The 19,896-nt window shown below is 40.7% G+C and overlaps 1 protein-coding gene across 2 annotated transcripts in view; it reads right to left on the minus strand.

Annotated features, from left to right (window-relative positions):
• FOXP4 (forkhead box P4) overlaps positions 1-19,896 on the minus strand; it is a 55,221-nt gene that overhangs the window by 11,434 nt on the left and 23,891 nt on the right. Inside the window, exons 2-13 of one of the 2 annotated variants that reach the window (XM_063451706.1) lie at positions 15,511-15,697; positions 14,078-14,167; positions 13,859-13,981; positions 13,398-13,493; positions 12,867-13,062; positions 12,161-12,350; positions 11,620-11,727; positions 8,945-9,032; positions 8,751-8,834; positions 8,444-8,645; positions 652-728; positions 439-540 (exon numbers count right to left, since the gene is read on the minus strand). In XM_063451706.1, coding sequence (XP_063307776.1) covers positions 439-540; positions 652-728; positions 8,444-8,645; positions 8,751-8,834; positions 8,945-9,032; positions 11,620-11,727; positions 12,161-12,350; positions 12,867-13,062; positions 13,398-13,493; positions 13,859-13,981; positions 14,078-14,167; positions 15,511-15,681 — 1,527 coding nt within the window. In that variant the 5' untranslated portion in view covers positions 15,682-15,697. The remainder of the gene's footprint in view (positions 1-438; positions 541-651; positions 729-8,443; positions 8,646-8,750; positions 8,835-8,944; positions 9,033-11,619; positions 11,728-12,160; positions 12,351-12,866; positions 13,063-13,397; positions 13,494-13,858; positions 13,982-14,077; positions 14,168-15,510; positions 15,698-19,896) is intronic. The other variant, XM_063451715.1, reaches the window with a different exon arrangement.

A 19,896-nucleotide genomic window follows, 5' to 3' on the forward strand; every position in this document is an offset into this window, starting at 1 on the left:
AAATATGGCTGATAAAAGTATTTTGGTGGTTTGCAAACTTGCCTTATGGAAAAATGAACTCTACAAATGCAAAACTAAAATATCAAAACTTTGCAAAATACCACTTGTATGAAACGGATAGTGACACTATATCCCTCAGGCCAGGGATAGGTACCTTCAACACTCCAGATGCTGTGCACTACATCTCTCATAATGCTCTTACAGCCATCTTGCTGGCAAAGCATCAAGGGTGCAGACGGTTGCCTACCCCTGCCTTAGGCTGTGTTTAAATGGGTAACTTGATCACCCCGAGTTCTGAAGGCAAACCTGTAAGAGTTCTTCACAACTATAAAGAACCTGTAGCAGGAAGCACAGGTTCCATATTACCAGATAACACTTAATACCAATCTTACATGAAATCGAAGCTCAAACTGATGTTATAAGGATAAACCTTCTCACCTTCCATGTAGCTGTATTCCTCCGAAAGTAGGCAAACATCCGTGTGAACCAATTGTAAATCTCATTTAGTGTCAGCTGCCTGTCGGGGGTGTCCAGGATAGCCTAAGAGGAGCACAATGAAAGGTTAACACATACATGTTGTTACAATGCATGTTTGGTAAGCAAAAATCACTTGACATCATCATCCCCCCAGTTATATCTGTGAGCTCTGACCTGTCGGATGAGAGAGGCATATGTGAATGGCGGTCGGACTTCTGCATTCTTATAGAACTCGTGATTCTGAGCAAGCTCTGAAAGAGTGGAGAGTGAAGAAGACAAGACAAGGTCACTAAATAGGACTTTGAAGATACCAGAGCTATAAGTGCTAAAAGTAATGAACATTAAGATGGAAATTAAAAGATAATCATATATCGCACACATAAATTGCTAACAAAACTTTAGCCATTTCTTAAATTTAATAAAAGATAGGCATGTATTTATGTATATATATATATATATATATATATATATATATATTTATTTTTGTCAATATTTTTTTTTTTATTGAGTTTATGCAAGTCAATCAACAAAACACATGAGGTTAAGTAAAGCTTTGACATATCGGGAAAAAAAACAGGAAATATGATGGAAATACCTAATGTTGTTGTTTTTATTTTATGCATAAAAGATGAGTAAAACAATATTACAAAGGCTGAGAGCCACTGGGCCAAATATTGAAGCCAGAATACACTATGGTATAATACCTTTAAATTTAGATTTTTATGAATTCCCTTTCTATAAAGAGAAACACAGATCTTGAACTATACTTTAGGAGGGCATTGGGGTTCAATCCTCCATAATGAATGTGCCCTTAAACAATTACACAATTCTACAACATTACATTACACTCTCTAATTTAGAAAAATATAGAAACTGGATGTAGTTAGTATGAAGTATTATATTTGTATTCATATTATTTCTTTAAAATATCCACTTAGGCTCAAAGGTGATATATAGAAGGCATATGCCTGAAATTGTGGGAGGGATTTAGGCCTATTTAAACCCAGCATTCCCCTCACTCACCTGTCTGCGACGATTTCGGAAATTCACCTCATTTCCGTTTTCACAGACCTCCGACGTCAGTCTCCCGCGACGCTCGTACACTGCCCGCCGGTTTCGTGAGTATTTTTCACACGCTCGGAAGCCTTTCGTTGATCGCGTACAAACAGTAAGTCTATTCGAATAATCCCCCTGTTACGCATACGTCCCGTTCGCATTATCATTCATACAACATCAAATGCTCTGTTTAGCTTCCCGCTCACGTTTTCCTTCTCTCCGGCTAGCTGTTACAACCGCTATCCATACTGTCCTCGGGCAGGGCTTTGTAAGGGGGTATATGGTTTTACTTACCAGCTCTGCTGACCCATGGTACTTCCTGCCAGTTTAACCCCGTCGGCAGCCCTGATTCTCCGAGACTGAGCTGGAACTAAACCGCTCCTTACCCTGGATGAACTCCGTCTATGTCACTAGTTTTCTCCTCTCGCTCTCTCTCCATCTCTTTTTGTGGCATTTTTCTGCTCTCGGTTGCATTGTTGAATGAGCGCGGATTGTGGTGCACCATCTCATCTCTACAGGGGAGACTCCTCGTTTCTCACAGCCACAGCTGTTTGTTGCGTCTCTTTGATGAGAACCGATGACCGTCTCGCTAGCAGGGGGTCCTTCCTGTACCTGGCCATGCCTGTTCGTGGATAAGAGGCTTTTCAGAGTACAATGTCTCGCCCCTCAACCATGCGCTACCGGCCTCGGCAACCCCAGTCATTGGGTTTCGATCCGACATTTGGTCGTTACGGAGTTAATTAAGGAGAGGTAGGCTTGCTGGGGGGAAATCTAAACGACCATTCGCATTCGCATGAGCACTCGGTCGATTGGGCTCTCCACGTGTACTTTGGTCCACGCTAACCGGCTGTGTAGTTTGTTTTATTTATATTCACTTTATGCTATCTCGAACACTACTAATTTCTACTCACACCAAATGCAATCTACAACTCCCTTTACTCTCAACCATTACGGATAGGGTTTATGGGGGCTATAGTTTATCACTGTTTGGAGGGATAATGTTACGGAAAGCAGTCGTACGGGGTTTATCAACTAAGTAGTGAGTTCTAGTGATGTGACAAGCTGTTTGCTCAATTCGAAGTACAGTAGCGCAGACAGGTAGGCTAAGGGGGTGAATATTTGAAGTAGGCATTTCCCCCTTTATCTTGCACGTGGATTATCAGCGGGTGGTGAACTGACCCTTCGTAATATGTGACTCCATTAACCTCTGTCTCCTAAACACTTCATTATTAGCTCGCTGTCATAATGGTTGTGTTTTAAACTTTCCCTATCTCCTGTGCATGTCTGTTTTGCATCTTATTCAAATGTATCTATACCACCGGCATTGTTTTACGTGTCTATGGACCGCAGCCGTTAATTTTCAGGGAGTAGGGGAGCCGTCACTTAGCACTCCCGCTGTACCTCCAGCACGCTGGCGGTATACAGAGCACAGCTGTGGGTGGTTTTACGCTCGGGTTGGTTTAGAATGCATGCCCCATGATTGTATGTTACAGCTTCTATAGCTTTAAAAAAAAAAAAAAAAATAAATAAATAAATAAAAAAAAAAAAAAAAAAAAAATAAAAAAAAAAATTTTGTTTTTTGCATGTCTATTCATCCTACATTTCAAATCAGGGCCACGATTTGGGCACCCCGAGCCCCGAGGGCTCTACTTTACCATCATGAACGCATTCCAGTTTATACGTCCCGACCGTCTGGACCCCAGTTTCAGTCAAGCTGTACGATCCTCACTCGTTACCACCCACGTTTCGTTCAAGGTTATGTCCTCTCTCACTAACTACCCTTCCGTCTTAGTTAGCAACTGCTGGCTGTTAGGTTCCTAGGTGTCCACTAGTTGTTCTTCCCCCTGGCTTCTTCGCCATAGGTTAGTGGTCCCGCGAGGCCAACACCCATCCTCATACTCGGAGGTACTATGCCCCTCGGGCCAAATCATAGTTAGTCGCCTCGCATTGTGGCATAGAGAGGGCCTCATCCGTCACTCCCATTCTATCTTATGTTTAACTGTCACCGAGAGGCCGACACCCCGCCACCTCATTCAGTGGCCACGCTGCCCCCTCACGCCAACGCATAGATAGAGCCTCTCAAGCCGCTTGGCAACTAGCAGGGCCTCACCTGTCACCAACCTAGTGTAATCGTTTCGCCGCATCGCGGCACTAGCTAGTCAGCCAGCACGCACGCACTCACGCTCGCGCTCCTAGTAAGCTGGGGGGGGGGGGCGGCACACCCCAGACCCGTCCAGCATAGTCACTATGTTTTCGATCCCTTAACCGCTTCAGGTATCCTGGCGCTTTATTTCCCGCCTTAGATTCGATCGTGCATTACATACTCCTACTTTGAGGCAAAACGGTGTTTAAGAACTATCGTACTCGGCTGCTCCGGTGCTTTCTATACGTTAGCTCTTGCGGGCAATGGGTCTGCTAGCCGCTTAGCGCTAGCTGTTCGAGGATACCTGTGTATATATGGTTGTATATATTTATAGATACATTTATATGTTCCCCCAACCTGTCGCTCGCTGGCGATCCTTAGGTACCACGTACACTACGTACCCAGTCCAAGCTTGGAGACTCCAAGACCAGCGGTTCCTCCAACAACATGTTTCGGGCATTTCTTGCTTATATTCAGTCGAATTGGTGCGTTGGGTCTCACGTTGCCCTCCGCATTGCACGTCGTACAGATTTGGCCTCGTATCGGACCATCGTCGGGTCCGCCAGGCGCTGACGTGACGTACAGTAACTGCTTCCGGACTCATGTATCACGGATATACCGTTTGTTTCTTCACAACGTTTTGGCGGCACTTTTGCACACCGTATTCTCAATTACCGTTTCTCGACTCATACTATCACTCAGTTTTCACGTCGGCGTCGCTTATACGGGCTATGCAGGACAAGCTATGCAGGACAAGCGATCTGATCGAACGGGTGAACGGAATTCCCACCTGTTTCATATCGAACACCGAAGCATCACTCCGCCTCCATTTTTGGCCAAACCAATATTATTCGAATCCTTATCTGCTAATTAGGGTCTTGTCTGCACGCCCGACATTCACGGGGTCCTCCATGCGCAGTCTATTCATTCGTCACGCATTTGTCGTCGTTTACGCTTCCCTTGATGTAAGCTTAAGTAGCTCATCGGGAGTTACTTTCGGTCATACTGGATGTTCAGATTCAAGGCGTAACACCTCATGCATCCTGTAGTTCAATCCTTTACGTTCTCGTGCCTACCAAGTAACCGCTATAGGGTACTTGCTATACGAGCACATATCGTCTTCATTTAGTCAAAGCTTCTTTTCTGGTTCCTCTCTCGTACAAACGTTTCCCTACGGTGGGTCACGGCTTGGCATTCTGTTCCTTGTTTTACATCACGGCAGTCTCGCCAGGCGCGGTTACAGTCCTTCTTCGCTATGGTTTAATGCAGGTATTCGCACGTGTACGATCAGGTTACGCTTTTCCACCCTGCCGCGCATAGATGGTACAAGTCCACATGGCCCAAATCGTAGGTAGGGCTTCTCTCAAACACAGGGCTACTAGCACGGCCTCAACTCTTACGGGATAATCCTTATCCTCACCTACCGGTACCCATTAGCTAGCAGCTCTTCTACACGAGTAAGCTCAATGGGCTTCCGAGTTTTGCATAATTTAAACTTATTACGTTTCCTCCCCCTCACAGCATACTACAAGAACTAGCTCCAGGTATAGCATTATCTTTAATAAACGCTAACCCTGACGTCTCAAGTTCCCTGCGGTATCCTCCGCTTTCGCCACTTCCGAAGCCCTGAAGTCGGACCTTGCTTAAGCATAATGGTTGAGATAAAAGTACACGCGGTCCAGATTTCCTCCGCAGGTCAAAAAAGGTATCAATCATGCCTGAAGTTAGAGGCTATGCAGGTAAGGCTTGTCTACTAATACTAAGCCAACACACTCTGCGGCTTACGATATGCGTAAGTATTGTACGTGGTGCAAGTTACTAAATGCGTTCCGATTATTATGGTTGCTCGTACAATTTTTTGCCACATCTCTCAAACAGTTCATGCTATACATTCGCTCCTTGTTTGTTAGTCTTGGCCTCAATCCGAATTCCTTCTCGGGACATACTTTCCGCATCAGGGCCGCCACAGCAGCCTCAAGTCGTCCAGTTCCAACTCATCTTGTCGAGAAGATGGGTCGCTGGAAGTCCTCGGCATACTACCGATACATTCCAAATCCAGAAGAATCAGGCTCGCTTTCTATAATACGTCTAAGTAATTTATTATGTTTAATAATGTCTCACACTTTTTGGCCCTCTTTTGCAGGCCTAACCTCACGTCGGTTTCGGCACACCTCAACCGACTCTCATATATTAAATTACACACAGTTTAGTGTGCGCCCCTTCCATAATCCCGTACACAAATAGAAGGCATATGCCTGAAATTGTGGGAGGGATTTAGGCCTATTTAAACCCAGCATTCCCCTCACTCACCTGTCTGCGACGATTTCGGAAATTCCCTCCCACCACACCCTCTTCATTTATCATTATACCTGGGTGGGCCCTCTTTTGCAGGCCTAACCTCACGTCGGTTTCGGCACACCTCAACCGACTCTCATATATTAAATTACACACAGTTTAGTGTGCGCCCCTTCCATAATCCCGTACACAAATGAATAACTCTATCCACACAAATGAAGAAAAAAAAAAACATGTGAAATACAAAATGAGTTATTCATTAAAGTGAGAAATGTTGGGAATTCTAATGTAAAATGTAAGGCCAAAATAGGCAAATTGGAAAATATCTACATGTAAACTATGCTACCAATTAGCTACTTTGGATTCCCAACAGTTTTCACTTGAGTATTTCTCTCCAGGTCAGAAAAATGTTCATAGATATGCACATAGCCTTCAGTTAGAAATATAAGGTAATAAAGGTGCATAAAGGATAATAGGAGAACAAAAACAAACAAACAACATAAGTGTATTCAGTGCTTCCAAATGGAAGTCTTTTAGATGCCAAGAATTATGAAGAAAACAGTAAAAGATATCATAGAGTAAGGGGGCAGGGTCTGATAGCCATGCTGACAGGTTGCACTGTGCCTGAGCTCTGAAGGATGTGCAGAATTTTGTGTCTTTAGAGGAGTTTAAACCTATTGAGCATTTTGGAGTAGTTTCCGAGCGACCTTGAAGCTCCTGAGACCCAGGGCCTACTCTGACAACGGAGTGGCAGGGACGCAGGCGCTCCCTACCTCTATGTGTACCAGTCTTACGACTTGTTGGCTCCCCCCTTCCACCCCTTTGGAGCGGTGGGGATTATCTCGGTCCACACAGAGGAGGTGTCTGTCTATTGGTGGATAAGTGCACACCGAGTCTGTGGGCCGGCTGGCCTTTCTTTATTATCAAGATGACCGAGAAGCTGTATGTCCTAGAGCGTTGCTCTCAAACTGCAGAGGTTTTGGCAACCTTTGATAGAATCTGTGAGACATTTTGAATTTAACCAACGCTCAAACAAGCTAAAGCATACTACTTACCCTCTACAGCAGAGAGCCATTCGAGGGATGTTCTCAACACACTACCCCATGCCTATGGAGGGAAACCTGGAGGAGACCACGAAGAAGCCAAATCCCATCCTGGCACCTTCACAGACCCATAAGGGTAATAGACTGGAGCACTATTAGTCGCTGGGTCCATTGAGCAAAGCTCAGGGCGGGTACAGTTGTCCTCCAGGGCCTATTTGGGATACCTAATCAAGAGACCCCCGTGAAAGATCTCTGCCCTTACCTAGCCTGGCATCTCTTGACTGTGTTAAGTCCATAGGCTAGCTGGATCGGCACTAGTCCCTCACATGAGGTCTTTTTCCAAGGGATTTCCCTGTGGTCACTCTACTTTAAGTTTAAAGTGTAGCCAGTGTATATGTTTCTGTTATTATTTTTCTCTTTGTTTTCTTATATAGGCACTGTGCCATCTGTCTACTTAACAAATAAAAAAAACTCAATCCACATGTTAATGACATATTATGCCATTTTACATTATCCAATAAGTATTTGGTGTATATGTCAAGTATGTGGTTTGAGTTAAAAAAAAAAAAAAAAAAAAAAAATGTACAGTCATGGTGAGTTGTTGTTTGTGCTATTTATGGCTAATTGCTGCATTCTTGCACTCATGATCTGGATCCTGACGGATACCATTGAGAACCAGAATAAAATTGCGTTTGAATAATTTGAGCAAGGGCAATCATGGGAACAATATTCTCACATAACAATGTCCGCCTCTAATTCGTGCATCGGAAGTTTTACTTATTCTTCATATTGCATATTTGGCCACAGAATACATTTCAATGGTGTTTAGCAAAGGCATTGTAAAAATTATGAGAATTTGAAAAATAATGTTATTTTTAAGTTGTGCAGAAAATAGTTTTTCAGAGAATCAAGACAAGGTGGATCAGTAACATAGATAACACAGAAAAGAACGGTGGAAAAAAAAAGGAGCACAATAGAAAGCAAGGTTGACGGTTATTTGGAGAATGTTACAAAACAAGGTAGGATGAATGCGATTAGAAAGATAACAAATGGTGTCCTGAGGCAATTAAGTAAAAGAAACAAACTGGCATTCAGGTTACTTAATTCTATAACGTTCATATTACTTGAAGAGACAAGGAAACAAATTACATAGACTCATAAAAGAAGAACTCTCGTTGCTAGAAAAGCAAAGGTCTAAAAGTGGAACAATGACCGTTAAAACCAATGGAATCAGCAGCAACAGTCCCTGACTCCTATGATAATTGTTCTACTTTTAGGTTAAACATTTCTCTAGTGTGTCTTATCTCCTGTAGTGAGCAACCGAAACATACCAGCTAATTTTATATCACGAGGATGATCACAGAAATTAACAATGAATAATTCCACCTAAGAGATCTAGAATTACAAATGATTATCCTCATGATCTTACCTGAGGATACAGGAGTACAGAATTTGTCCACTATCCTTCTGCGCACAGGACCAAGAGAGGGAAGGCTTGAGGAACTTATCACAGATGTGCCCTGTCTTAGAGGAGTTATGGGGGCTGTTGCTGAGGTGGGGGGTTGAGGTAAGCCGTCTGGGTAAGTGTCAGGTGACATTTTGGTATGGGAAATACTGGAGACCAGGTTCAGCTGTTAGAAAAAGGGTGATAGAGGGCATCAGGTTTAGAAAGCAGTAAGTATGTGGCCAATAGACGAGAATCAAGACTGAGAAAGTATGATAGTTTGGATACTCACTGGTTGACTGAAAGGTTTTGGTTCTGAAGGTCTCATATGCAGATGGGTCATCATGGCCTGTAACCGCTCGCTCTCTTTTGCAAGCTAGCAGAAAAAATAATTTACTGGTTAGTCCAGACAATTAATATTTTCCATAAAGACCAACTGCTAATTTTTTCCCTAAAGCCCAACTCAAAATTACTGATGCCCCTCACCTGTATCTCCAACTGTTGAACCACCTGCATCTGTACTCGGCACTGTGCCGTGCTACGATCATCGAGCGCATGCTCTGTGTTCAGGTGCCTGCAAAGCCACAGGAAAAAGTATATTCACAAAACATGCAGTTTACATGAACAAATTAAGCACTGTGTTATAAATATTTCAATAACTAATATGCTTCCCATGGGCTGAGGCGCCATATGTGACACCACTTCTCAGGGTAATTGAACAGCAACCCTCAAGGCTCACAATAAAATTGATGAGCACTTAGCACATTGCTTAGTGGCAGACTATAAAAATGTTTTGGCTACACGTTAAGAGAAATCTAAAATATCTCCATGGGTAGAAGCTGACAGATGTTGGAGTCTAAAAGTCATGACCTATGTATTTATACGCATACAGAATTGGTGTACATATTGATCTATATCAGAGATGTCTAACCTCTGCCCTCAAGCTATGTTTCTGTTGGTAGGCAGAGGATTTGGGGAATTCTTGATCTAGAAGTATTAATTCGAGCAAATGCAGAAACAAAACTATCATGGAAATACTACTTTAAATTCAAATAGCATGTCCACGGATCTTACACCTAATATTTACACTGCTCTCTCCACTCGGCTGCTTCCCCTTGATATTTACTCTTCCATATCCCAGCGTCTCATCTCAAGTGACCAGATGCTATATCCATTAACTTAGCTTGTGTTTTACCATATCTATCACTCTTTTAAATTTATCACAGATATCCAGAAAGAAACAAAACATTGCAGAACCGAACGTAAGAGACAACGAAAAACAAGATAAACATTATCTTTGTCAATATTATATTTGATTTATTTTCTTAGTCTTTTTTTTATTTGAATTTTTTTTTTTTTAACCATACACCCCAGATTTATAACCAATCCATGAACTGGTTGGGGAACCTAGCTATAAAACATAAAGTATTATAATTTGGCATTGCAAGGTTATATGACTGCCCACCGCTGGAGAAATCAGAGCCCCAGTGCAACCACTTTTAGGGGAATAAAATGTGCATTGGGAAGTTACATAAGTGTGTTCCCCCCTGAAACATTAACCATTCCCCACAACATTTCCCAATGGTCCAGCGATACGTTTGATCACAAATTGTCAAAGCAACTGACATATAATATAGTCATATATATCACACACCGCGTGCACCACATGAATAATAATGGGATAATAGATTTGCTAAAAGCCTTTGCTATGTAAAACCTACAATTTTGGCATATAGGTTTTGCACAATATATATTCATCTGGGGCAGTTTTAGAATCCTAAATAATAAATGGTCCCCTAGGGGCACATGAGGGTTTGGAGACACCACAACGAAAAACAAGATACACATTATCTTTGTCAATATTATATTTGATTTATTTTCTTAGTCTTTTTTTTATTTGAATTTTTTTTTTTTTTTACCATACACCCCAGATTTATAACCAATCCATGAACTGGTTGGGGAACCTAGCTATAAAACATAAAGTATTATAATTTGGCATTGCAAGGTTATATGACTGCCCACCGCTGGAGAAATCAGAGCCCCAGTGCAACCACTTTTAGGGGAATAAAATGTGCATTGGGAAGTTACATAAGTGTGTTCCCCCCTGAAACATTAACCATTCCCCACAACATTTCCCAATGGTCCAGCGATACGTTTGATCACAAATTGTCAAAGCAACTGACATATAATATAGTCATATATATCACACACCGCGTGCACCACATGAATAATAATGGGATAATAGATTTGCTAAAAGCCTTTGCTATGTAAAACCTACAATTTTGGCATATAGGTTTTGCAGAATATATATTCATCTGGGGCAGTTTTAGAATCCTAAATAATAAATGGTCCCCTAGGGGCACATGAGGGTTTGGAGACACCACATCAACAATTACATCACTGCTTGCAGGTTGCTATTACCACAACGGGGGAAATTTATCAAGGCAAAAACAGGTGCTATTCTGGGGAAATGTACTAAATAAGGAGCAATCGCCATTGAAACCAATGGACTGTCTCATTCATTTAACACTTTATAATCAGAATACCACCTGTTTTGCCATTAAATGTTCCCCCAATGTGCAGGTGCCACACAGCATGACAGATGTTTCAGGTCGTCATGTTTATTGCACGTGACAACACAGAATCACATTATAATAATAACAGGATGTGAGAGAAAATAACCCAGATTATAAAGGAACCTGTACTATATATATATATTTTTTAAAATGCTTAATTTGCCTATCTAACTTTTTCACATTGATGTGACTCTCTGCTGGATTATGTTTGTAAATTGGGGATCAGAGCATCGTACAATGGTTGTTTGTAAGTTAGGGATTAGGATGCCCATTTCAGATGTTTGGCCCTTTGGCCCCTGATTGAAGTTCCATCACCAATATATATGTATAGGTATTTGTAGTTGCGGTAATGAATGAAATGATGAGTTGGTTCACAACCCAGACCTATATACGGTTAATAAATCTTATAAAAATTAAGAAATAGGAGATGGAGGGAAGCAGGCACAAATGGTGTTAACAATGTCTGATGACTTGTGTGTTTAAGCATGTTTAACATCTTTTGTATAATGCAATGCAATATGTTGATGTATGACTACACATTCAGTGGCATTCAAAAAGGACACCAAATGCACCATGAATACTGACTTGATAAACTGGCCCATATCCTCGCAGAGAGCCTCGCAACCTGGCCACCGACATTCACCATGTCCATAAAGAGGATGAGAATTGGGGGTGAACTCATAATGTGAGGAGCTGCAATGAGAGAGAGGAAAAAAGTAAGTATGTAAAACCTTTTTTTAAATTTCTGCAGAGACTGCACGACTAAAGACTAAGTGAAACAGGCAAATCTCCACTTTAAAAAAAAAATATTGTACACCCAACAGACAAAGAGAAAATTAAACACGACACACAGGAAAATAATATCATATACTGAGCTATATAATAAACAGAATCAGGACTGGGGGTCTTGACATTTTTCATCAACAAGACCTAACCTAAGCAAAAGGTGTAAATTAGGGATTGGCACCTCAAGAAAAGCGACTTTGATAAAGAGAGATAATGCCACAGATCCCAGGCACATAAGGGAACTAGAACAATCACAGCTTACAAAGTGCCAAAACAATCATGAAAAGACAAAGACTGCAACAGTAATTTGCCAGAGTTTCACTTGATGTCTAACACTCACCTGTCCCTGCGTGTATTCTGTAGGGCACCCTGCCCATTAGGAAGTGAAGGATGAGCTGTAGGAGGTGATACCTTGGTTGGGTACGAGGTAGTGATTGAGGTGGTCAGGTCTACACTGTCCTGTTTACAGGATTCATCCTGACTGTTGGCCATCTCTTTCAGGAGCTGTTGTAGATCTGATGGTGATACAGCTGGAAGAGGGAGAATGTATTAGAAAAGGTCAAATCTGGCCACAAGAGCGTGTCATTAGTTTGACTAGATTTGGGGAAGCTCTGCACCAGCATGTGTTGGGCATGTTGGTCACGTCAAAAAAGAACTTAGCTTACACTAATATCCAGGATATTATTAACATAAAATGACACAAGGTATACAGTGAAATGAGTTTATAAGTATGAGCTACTACTATTTTATCTAAAAAGTGCAATATACTCTGCTGTGCTGTACAGCAGTTAAACAAAACACCTAAATGATCGATAAAAGAAGATGTAGGTGACCATAAAGAAAAAGACGGAAGAATTGCCCTACTTTAAAGAGCTGGAAACTGAAGGGGGCAGGAGGTAAGAGTGCAATAAGGTAACATGGGTTCAGCCAGATCTATAATATTTATGAATTATATGCGATGAAATGACTATAGTGTAACAGATCATAGTATAGCTAGACAGTGATAGGACAAGGTGAGAGGCGAAATTAGGTCAGTAAAGGTTTACCTTGTGAAAGGTTTTGCAAGGACATTGGTCCCTGTCCGGACTGCAGTCCCACCATACTCTGTCTCTGCAAGTTTAGTAAGTGCTGCTGCTGCAGTTGCTGCATCTGTAAAAGCTGTTGTTGGAAAGCAATCTGCTTGTTCCCCAATACTGGCTGCAAAATACAGAGATCATCCACGTTATATCTCGGTAGGTGCTCCTGTTAAAATAATTACGTGATTTTGACAGCATTCAGTAGTATCCAATTTCCAGACTTTTCAGTCACATAATACCCACCCCCAAAAAACTGCACTTTTTAAGGCATAAACGGGTGTTTTTTCAACAAACAACATGCTTCTGTACCAGGTAGCTCTTACTGTAGAATGACAACTCCGATAATGCCTGTGATAACAAGCAAGCAGGCGTTTCTCATACTATTACCAAGAGCACTCAACCGAAAGCTCAGGTGTAAAATATACGAGACTATGCTTACAATCAGCATTGATCTAAAGCTAAGGATTCACAGCTAAAAGATCTTTCTCCAAACCAACTAACCTCTTTGGGCTGCTGCTGATGCTGCTTCCCTGCTTGTTGCTGGGAGAGAAGCTGAAGATGCAGTTGTTCCTGCTGCTTTTTGTAATATTCCTGCAGCTGTAGAGGCAATAGGAGAAACTATGAGAACTGAGAAAACAGCACAATTATTACAAAGTCAATATCACAAGCATACCATACGATGACAAAGTGTTTTAAATGGCTTCTTTACTAAACACATTTTAGTGAGACCCTGATGCTTTAATGGCATATCGCGTTCTTACTTTCTGCAATCCTGCCCCCTAGTGGACAGACCGCACTGTAAACTTGCAGAACTGTTTCATGTTCTTAGATGGCAACCTCTACAAAGTTTATGGATTATGCAGAATTAGCGAGTGTAGCACGACACAGGAGGTTTTAACCTTGGCCACTGGCTTTATTAGTCATTTGTGTCAAAGCACTGGTGGACTCAAACCAGATCTCACCTGTTGAAGCATTAGGGCCTGCTGCTGCTGAAGAACAGCTTGGATCTGACCAGGGGACAAGATCTGCTGCATCTGCTGCTGTGTGATCATCTGTGGAGACATCATGGCCACCGACACTGGAACCTGTGGCATTCAAAGATTTTAATTTGCAAGCGATCTAGACACTTCCACCTGCAAACATCACCATGTTGCACTCTGTACCTGTTTAAAAATGCCCACCTGAACGGACGGCTGTTTGTTCTCCGTATTGCTGGGGGTGCTCAGTCCTGTTGCCTGTTGCAGAAGAAGCTGTCGTGCCACCTGTAAAGCCTGAGAAAGAAGAGGAGTACAAACAAAAGCAAACTCTTACTTTGCAAGCCAATAAGAATATGGTAACCGTAGAACTCAGGATGCCTGTTACATTTGCAATGTCCCTCAGTAGATCTAGAACTTCTTGTAGTTCAAAAACATCTGTAGTACCTAGATTATCTATGATTGACTGTGAGTCATTTCTATTATATTCCATGTCAACACATGAACGTAATCCTCTCTACAACTTCACTTCTCTACTTTACATAACCAATTTCTCCCCCAACATTTTTAATTCCATTACATGGGTTCTTCTGACTTGCTGCATAATGTCTTTCTGGAAGGTTTCTTAATTTATCCGTTCTGTCTTAATTTTGAGAGATGTACATTGTGGAGGGGGCATTTTGTTAGTATTGTAATATTTATTAGTAACAGCTCTCCAAATGTTGTGGACCTTGCGCTCCATAATGCTCACTAAGAATTAGGAAACTTAGTCTTCAACAGCAGGATTGTCATGATTTCTACTATGTCATTTATACAGAAACCTTAGGGAATATTTATCGAAGTATTCTATTCTAAAAAGTGGTGCAAAAATATAAATGGAATGTTCCTGCTGACCCCACAAATTTCCATGGTGATTGCATGACTATTAGTACTTTAGAGCAGAGCTTAAAACTTGAGGTCCTATGAGGCTAGCCAGGCCTTAAAGTTACTGGCCACTGCAAGTTATAGTGCAAGGGTGAATTTCTACCTGCCAGGACTAAATTCTCACTCGCCAATGGTTAGTGCAGAATGGAAATTTTGAGCCCTGTTTCAGAGTACTTTTTTGAACAGAACACTTTTGATACATATAATCCCCATATTTTTGCATTTTATTGTTACCCTGCAAGCCACAAGAGCAGTAAAGTAATATTCACCTTACTTCTATCCAGCCCTGTTTGGTTACCAAACTATCAGCATTATAACAAGCACTTGTAAATATAAAGTCACAGTGTCACCCTACAATACGTCTTTTTGATGTGTTATTTATTAAACATGTGGAGACAATAGGTTTCACACTTTACGTCACAGCCACAAACATTCTTTATATGGTGATGCTGGTAAATCATGAATAAACAGGAATGGGGTAATTTAAAAGAGCCAATAATCAAGACTGACAGGCGAGTAAAGATGCAACCAATGATTTATAAATTAGCTCAGTAAATTAATGTTTTGATTTCCTCCACTTGTGCAGATACCTCAAAGCATGGAAAGATTTACCCAATGGTTTATTTGCATTTGTTTTATTGAAGGAGAGAACACACCATGTTCAACCGCTCAGTAATCCACATGCTATTTCTCATATGACATGTGCCCCCCATTACCTGCTGCTGCTGGAAGTGCAGGAGGTCTGCTGGAGTCAATTCTCCATTGCTCTCTCCACTTGCACCACCGTCCCTCCCTCCGCTTCCATCTGATTGGTTGGGGAGGCTGCCGACTCCGTTCTGACTGTTCGGTGTGGATCGTATGGACTCAGATGCAGATTCCACCATCATGACTTGTTTTTACAACCTGTAGATGACAAGGCGAGATAACATATTAGTGTGATTCAGACAAAAGACGGTCAATGAACCATAGGACCTCCCACACTGTGTAATTACAATGACTACTCTAAAAAACCAGATGTAACAATGAAAACGATGATTTTTTTTTTTTAACACCTTACGAAAGGGAGGGAAATTCAGAAAAGCATTAATAATTTGTCAGTGAACAAAAACTGATGCATGTCCTGCATTAGTACACATCCACACAATTGCAGAATTAGAGAATAGATGTTCTCAAGCAACACATTGATACAGCATTTTACTCACCCATGCTTTAAAAATAAATCCTTGAACAAAAAAAACCCCCAAAACTTGGAAATTTCAATTGTACAACAAAAGACAAGACAAGTTATGATACAAGCATCTTGAAAAGTGGGCTTCTTGCCACCATACTGTGGATTTCAGATTTGCTATTTTAGTATCAACTATTATGAGACAAGTGGGAGTAGCGCTGGGTATCTGTGCCCCCTCTCAGTGAGCAAACATTGCAGGGCGTTAGTTTCCAGCTAACACTGGGATGTGGCCAATCCACATTCTGCTGTGTAGGTCATGCTGCGCAGGGCGGGGAGGGGTGAGATAAGGAAGGGCAGTGCTTATTGTTTTACCTGCACACCTGACACATGTAGCACGGTGAAGGGTCCCGGACTCTGCCCTCCCACACCCCTCCTATCTGGCGAAATGCTGCACAGCCCCTTACACATTAACACCTTCAAAGCTTTAGCTTACTTTCATGTATCTAAAAGACGAGAGAACATAGAATTGCTGGTGTGTATTTGTGTTTGCACAGCAGGTTTCTGTGTGCACGTGAAAGCCATATCTCTGTTTACATACAGAGTTTCAAGTCCTTTTACAGGTTTCAACAACAACAACAACAAAAAATACAATTCACTCTGGAATCAACATTTTTTTTCTCACTTCATTTTTCGACTATAGGTCTCTACTTTTATTATTATTATTATTATTAAAATATATAGTGCTGTATAAAAGGTAAATAATACATGCATGTAATTGTGGCAAATGTTCTACGTAGACCAGAACAGAATGGGACAAGGTGCTTAAATAAACTTAAAGGGCTATTCACTTATGTGAGAATTGTTGGGAATTCAAATTTAAAGTCAAAATAGTTGAATTTGAAAAATTCTTCAAGTCAACTAAACCCCCTTGCTGAAGTGCTTTATGTGTGAGTGTGTATATATATATATATATAAATTATATGTAGGTGACTTGCTGAGTAACATTATTAATTTATTTTGTTCATGAACTACAAATACCATAAACTCTGCGATGTGTACAGCACTTCCAAGAGAGTTTGAGGACCAGAATTGGCAAAATGGACAAAATGGACATTTATAGGTAATTAGCTAACTTGTGAGGTTTTTTTATCTAGCGGAAAATACCATCATGAAGGCTTCTTTTAATTTCCAATCACTGAAAATGGCACATAGTGCCACATTTTATTTCCTGACATTTTCATATTCACACCTAACATTTAATCTATTATCCATGATAATTTCTGCCTCACATTATCACTGGTAGCATATAGCTGTGATGGGTCCCATACCATGACCTCTGCCCCTGACCTTTGCCTCTACTGCATTGCTACTCTAACAGGACACTTTATATAACCTTCCCTCCAGGAATAAAAACTAAACGAAAGGAAGGATTTATTTTCACATGGAAAAATAATTTTCTAGTGACTTAATGGAAACAATGTGCCTTGTCTGGACTCCTAAATTGTATAATACATTTGGGATTATTGATTGTTGCAGAATACCCCTGGTAAATGCAAATGTCATGCAAAATGCAGGGCATCACTATATATGTATGTTGATGTGTGGGCAGCAAGAATTTTATCACCATGAGAACATGGCATCCATATGCCAACTAGGGATATGAGTTTCAAATATTAAGCTAGCCTCCTGTAGTTTAACATTGTTTTCTTGATAAACTGACATAACTGACCTAGTAACAAAATGGCTGACGAAGTCAGAAAATAAAATTAAGCACACCCCCTGCATCGTTTATTATGTTACAAGCTATACCTAAGCCAGTTTGTCTAAAAGCATTTAACAATATCGCATTTCATTCTGATGTGAGTGTTTGTGTTTTTGCTTTATACGTTTGTTTTTGTGTGTAGAAAGAGCTTCTGTTTGTTTGCGAGTGTGTGTATAAAGGCTCTTCATGTTATGTATGAATATGCGTGTGCAGGAGTTTCAGTTTATATGTGAGTGAGTGTGTGTGAAGCTGCTGATTATTCCACATAACAAAATAATCTCCCTATAGTAGGTCTGTTTAACCTTTTGTTTGTGTTAATATTTACTGTTTGTATACCCCCTTTTGCAAAATTATAAAGCATGCACAGGAATAAGTTGGTGCTATACAAATGTGAATAATAATAAACATATGTTCAACAAAATACTGAACATCTGTTAATCACGTCTGCTCTGCTGTTAAGAGTCACTGGTAGTGGCAACTCCCATTTTTGTTGGCAGGTTCGTCTGTAGGTAAGATTCACCGCCTCAGCCAACATTCCATCAATGTAGCTTTACTTCAAAATAATTTTGTTATAAAACAAACTTTTTTTTAACCTGGATCTATTCTCATATTTATAATTAACGTTGTTTTGACTTCTTATCTACTTTAGGTCCTCTTGCTTGTTTTATGTCTCAAAACTCTGTCATTTGAGGGAAAAATATTCCCAAAATAGTATATGTTTGTACGAGTGGATTCATCAGCGTTTTTCAAATGCAGACTCACAGCTTGCCAAGCTTACACCCACATCTCTGTCATTTCGTGGACCCCTTTACCTCCCATTTTGGAGTGTCCAGCCTGCATAGCGTCAGACTCCCAGCTCTTGAAAGTTAACAAGTGCTAGAAAAAGGAACCCTCTCTTCTCCATCTCATTAAAAAGGTAAACATGAGAGCCAGCTAAGTGTCTAATTAAGCTTCTAATTAGTCCCTGCTTGTTACTAATGCAAATTAGATTACGCCGCTTAACTACAGCATGTCCACAACACCCTTGTTAATTGCGGCCTTTGAAATTAAATTACTCCCTAATTAGCATATCAAAGCCATTGATTCTCAGCCAGAGAAGACAAGGGCAGAAGAGAGGCGAGTGCCAAGTTTTGTTAATTAGGGTCGCCTAATTAAATTGTGACGTATGCATGCATGGTGAGATCCCGAAAAGGAAAGCGCGCATGTTTCCAGACTGTCAGCTCATGGGGCCAAGTGAGGATAAAATGCAAAGCTATGTTACTCATGAATAGAACGGCATTGTTCATACCAGGACTGCTGTATTATATGATAATTATATATACACCGGCAATATTTTATTACATCAAACTTACATAAAATATATAATTCACAGCTTAAAACCGACTACATAAATATCCTGTCAAGTAGTGCATTTGCCAGCTATCTAAGACACAGTCCCAAGAAGCGAGTGTTGTTGACACATTTCCAGAAAGCGAAGATATTGATAAAAGGACCAGGTCAGACCCCACACATGCAGACTGCACCTTCTTGCTCAGAGAGTCCTAACTCATGTCAAAGGTTTAAGAAACAAAATAGTGATGAAAAATTACACTGTTGTGCATAATCTTAACACTTTTCTTTGGTGTTACTTTCTTGGGTGAGAAAGTACCCTTCTGCCCCCAGATTAAGAAAATAATGAAGATAAAGAAAAATCATGCAATATTCGTCAAACACCTTAAAGTTAAGTTGCGGTTTTCTTTAGAAATATACCATTTTACATTGCACAAATATCATGACTATTTAAAACCTGTTAACCATGTATAACCCGAACCATATGATCAAATCTGCAAATTTAGAGATACTTTTCAATTTTTTATTAGAACTTTTAATTCTGTAGATCATATGCAGACAACATTAGTCACCACAGATGTTATGGACTACATGTCCTCACATGTTTTGATAGCATTATAGGAGACTTAATCTACATCTGGAGTGCCTTTCTCTGCTCTTGATAGTCAAACTGATACAATTCTGTTAGGTCAGTGTCCCTACTAAAATTGCTTTGAAAGTCAAAGCTTGTGAATTTTTTTGGTACAGATGACAGCCAAGATGGTTGATTTTGTTACTGCCCAGATAATGAATACCAAATGTTACCAAAAAAGCAACTGCGGACCCTGACACCTCGAGGAAATA

The sequence above is a fragment of the Pelobates fuscus genome, chromosome 1 (assembly GCF_036172605.1).
Source record: "Pelobates fuscus isolate aPelFus1 chromosome 1, aPelFus1.pri, whole genome shotgun sequence".
NCBI lineage: Eukaryota > Metazoa > Chordata > Amphibia > Anura > Pelobatidae > Pelobates > Pelobates fuscus.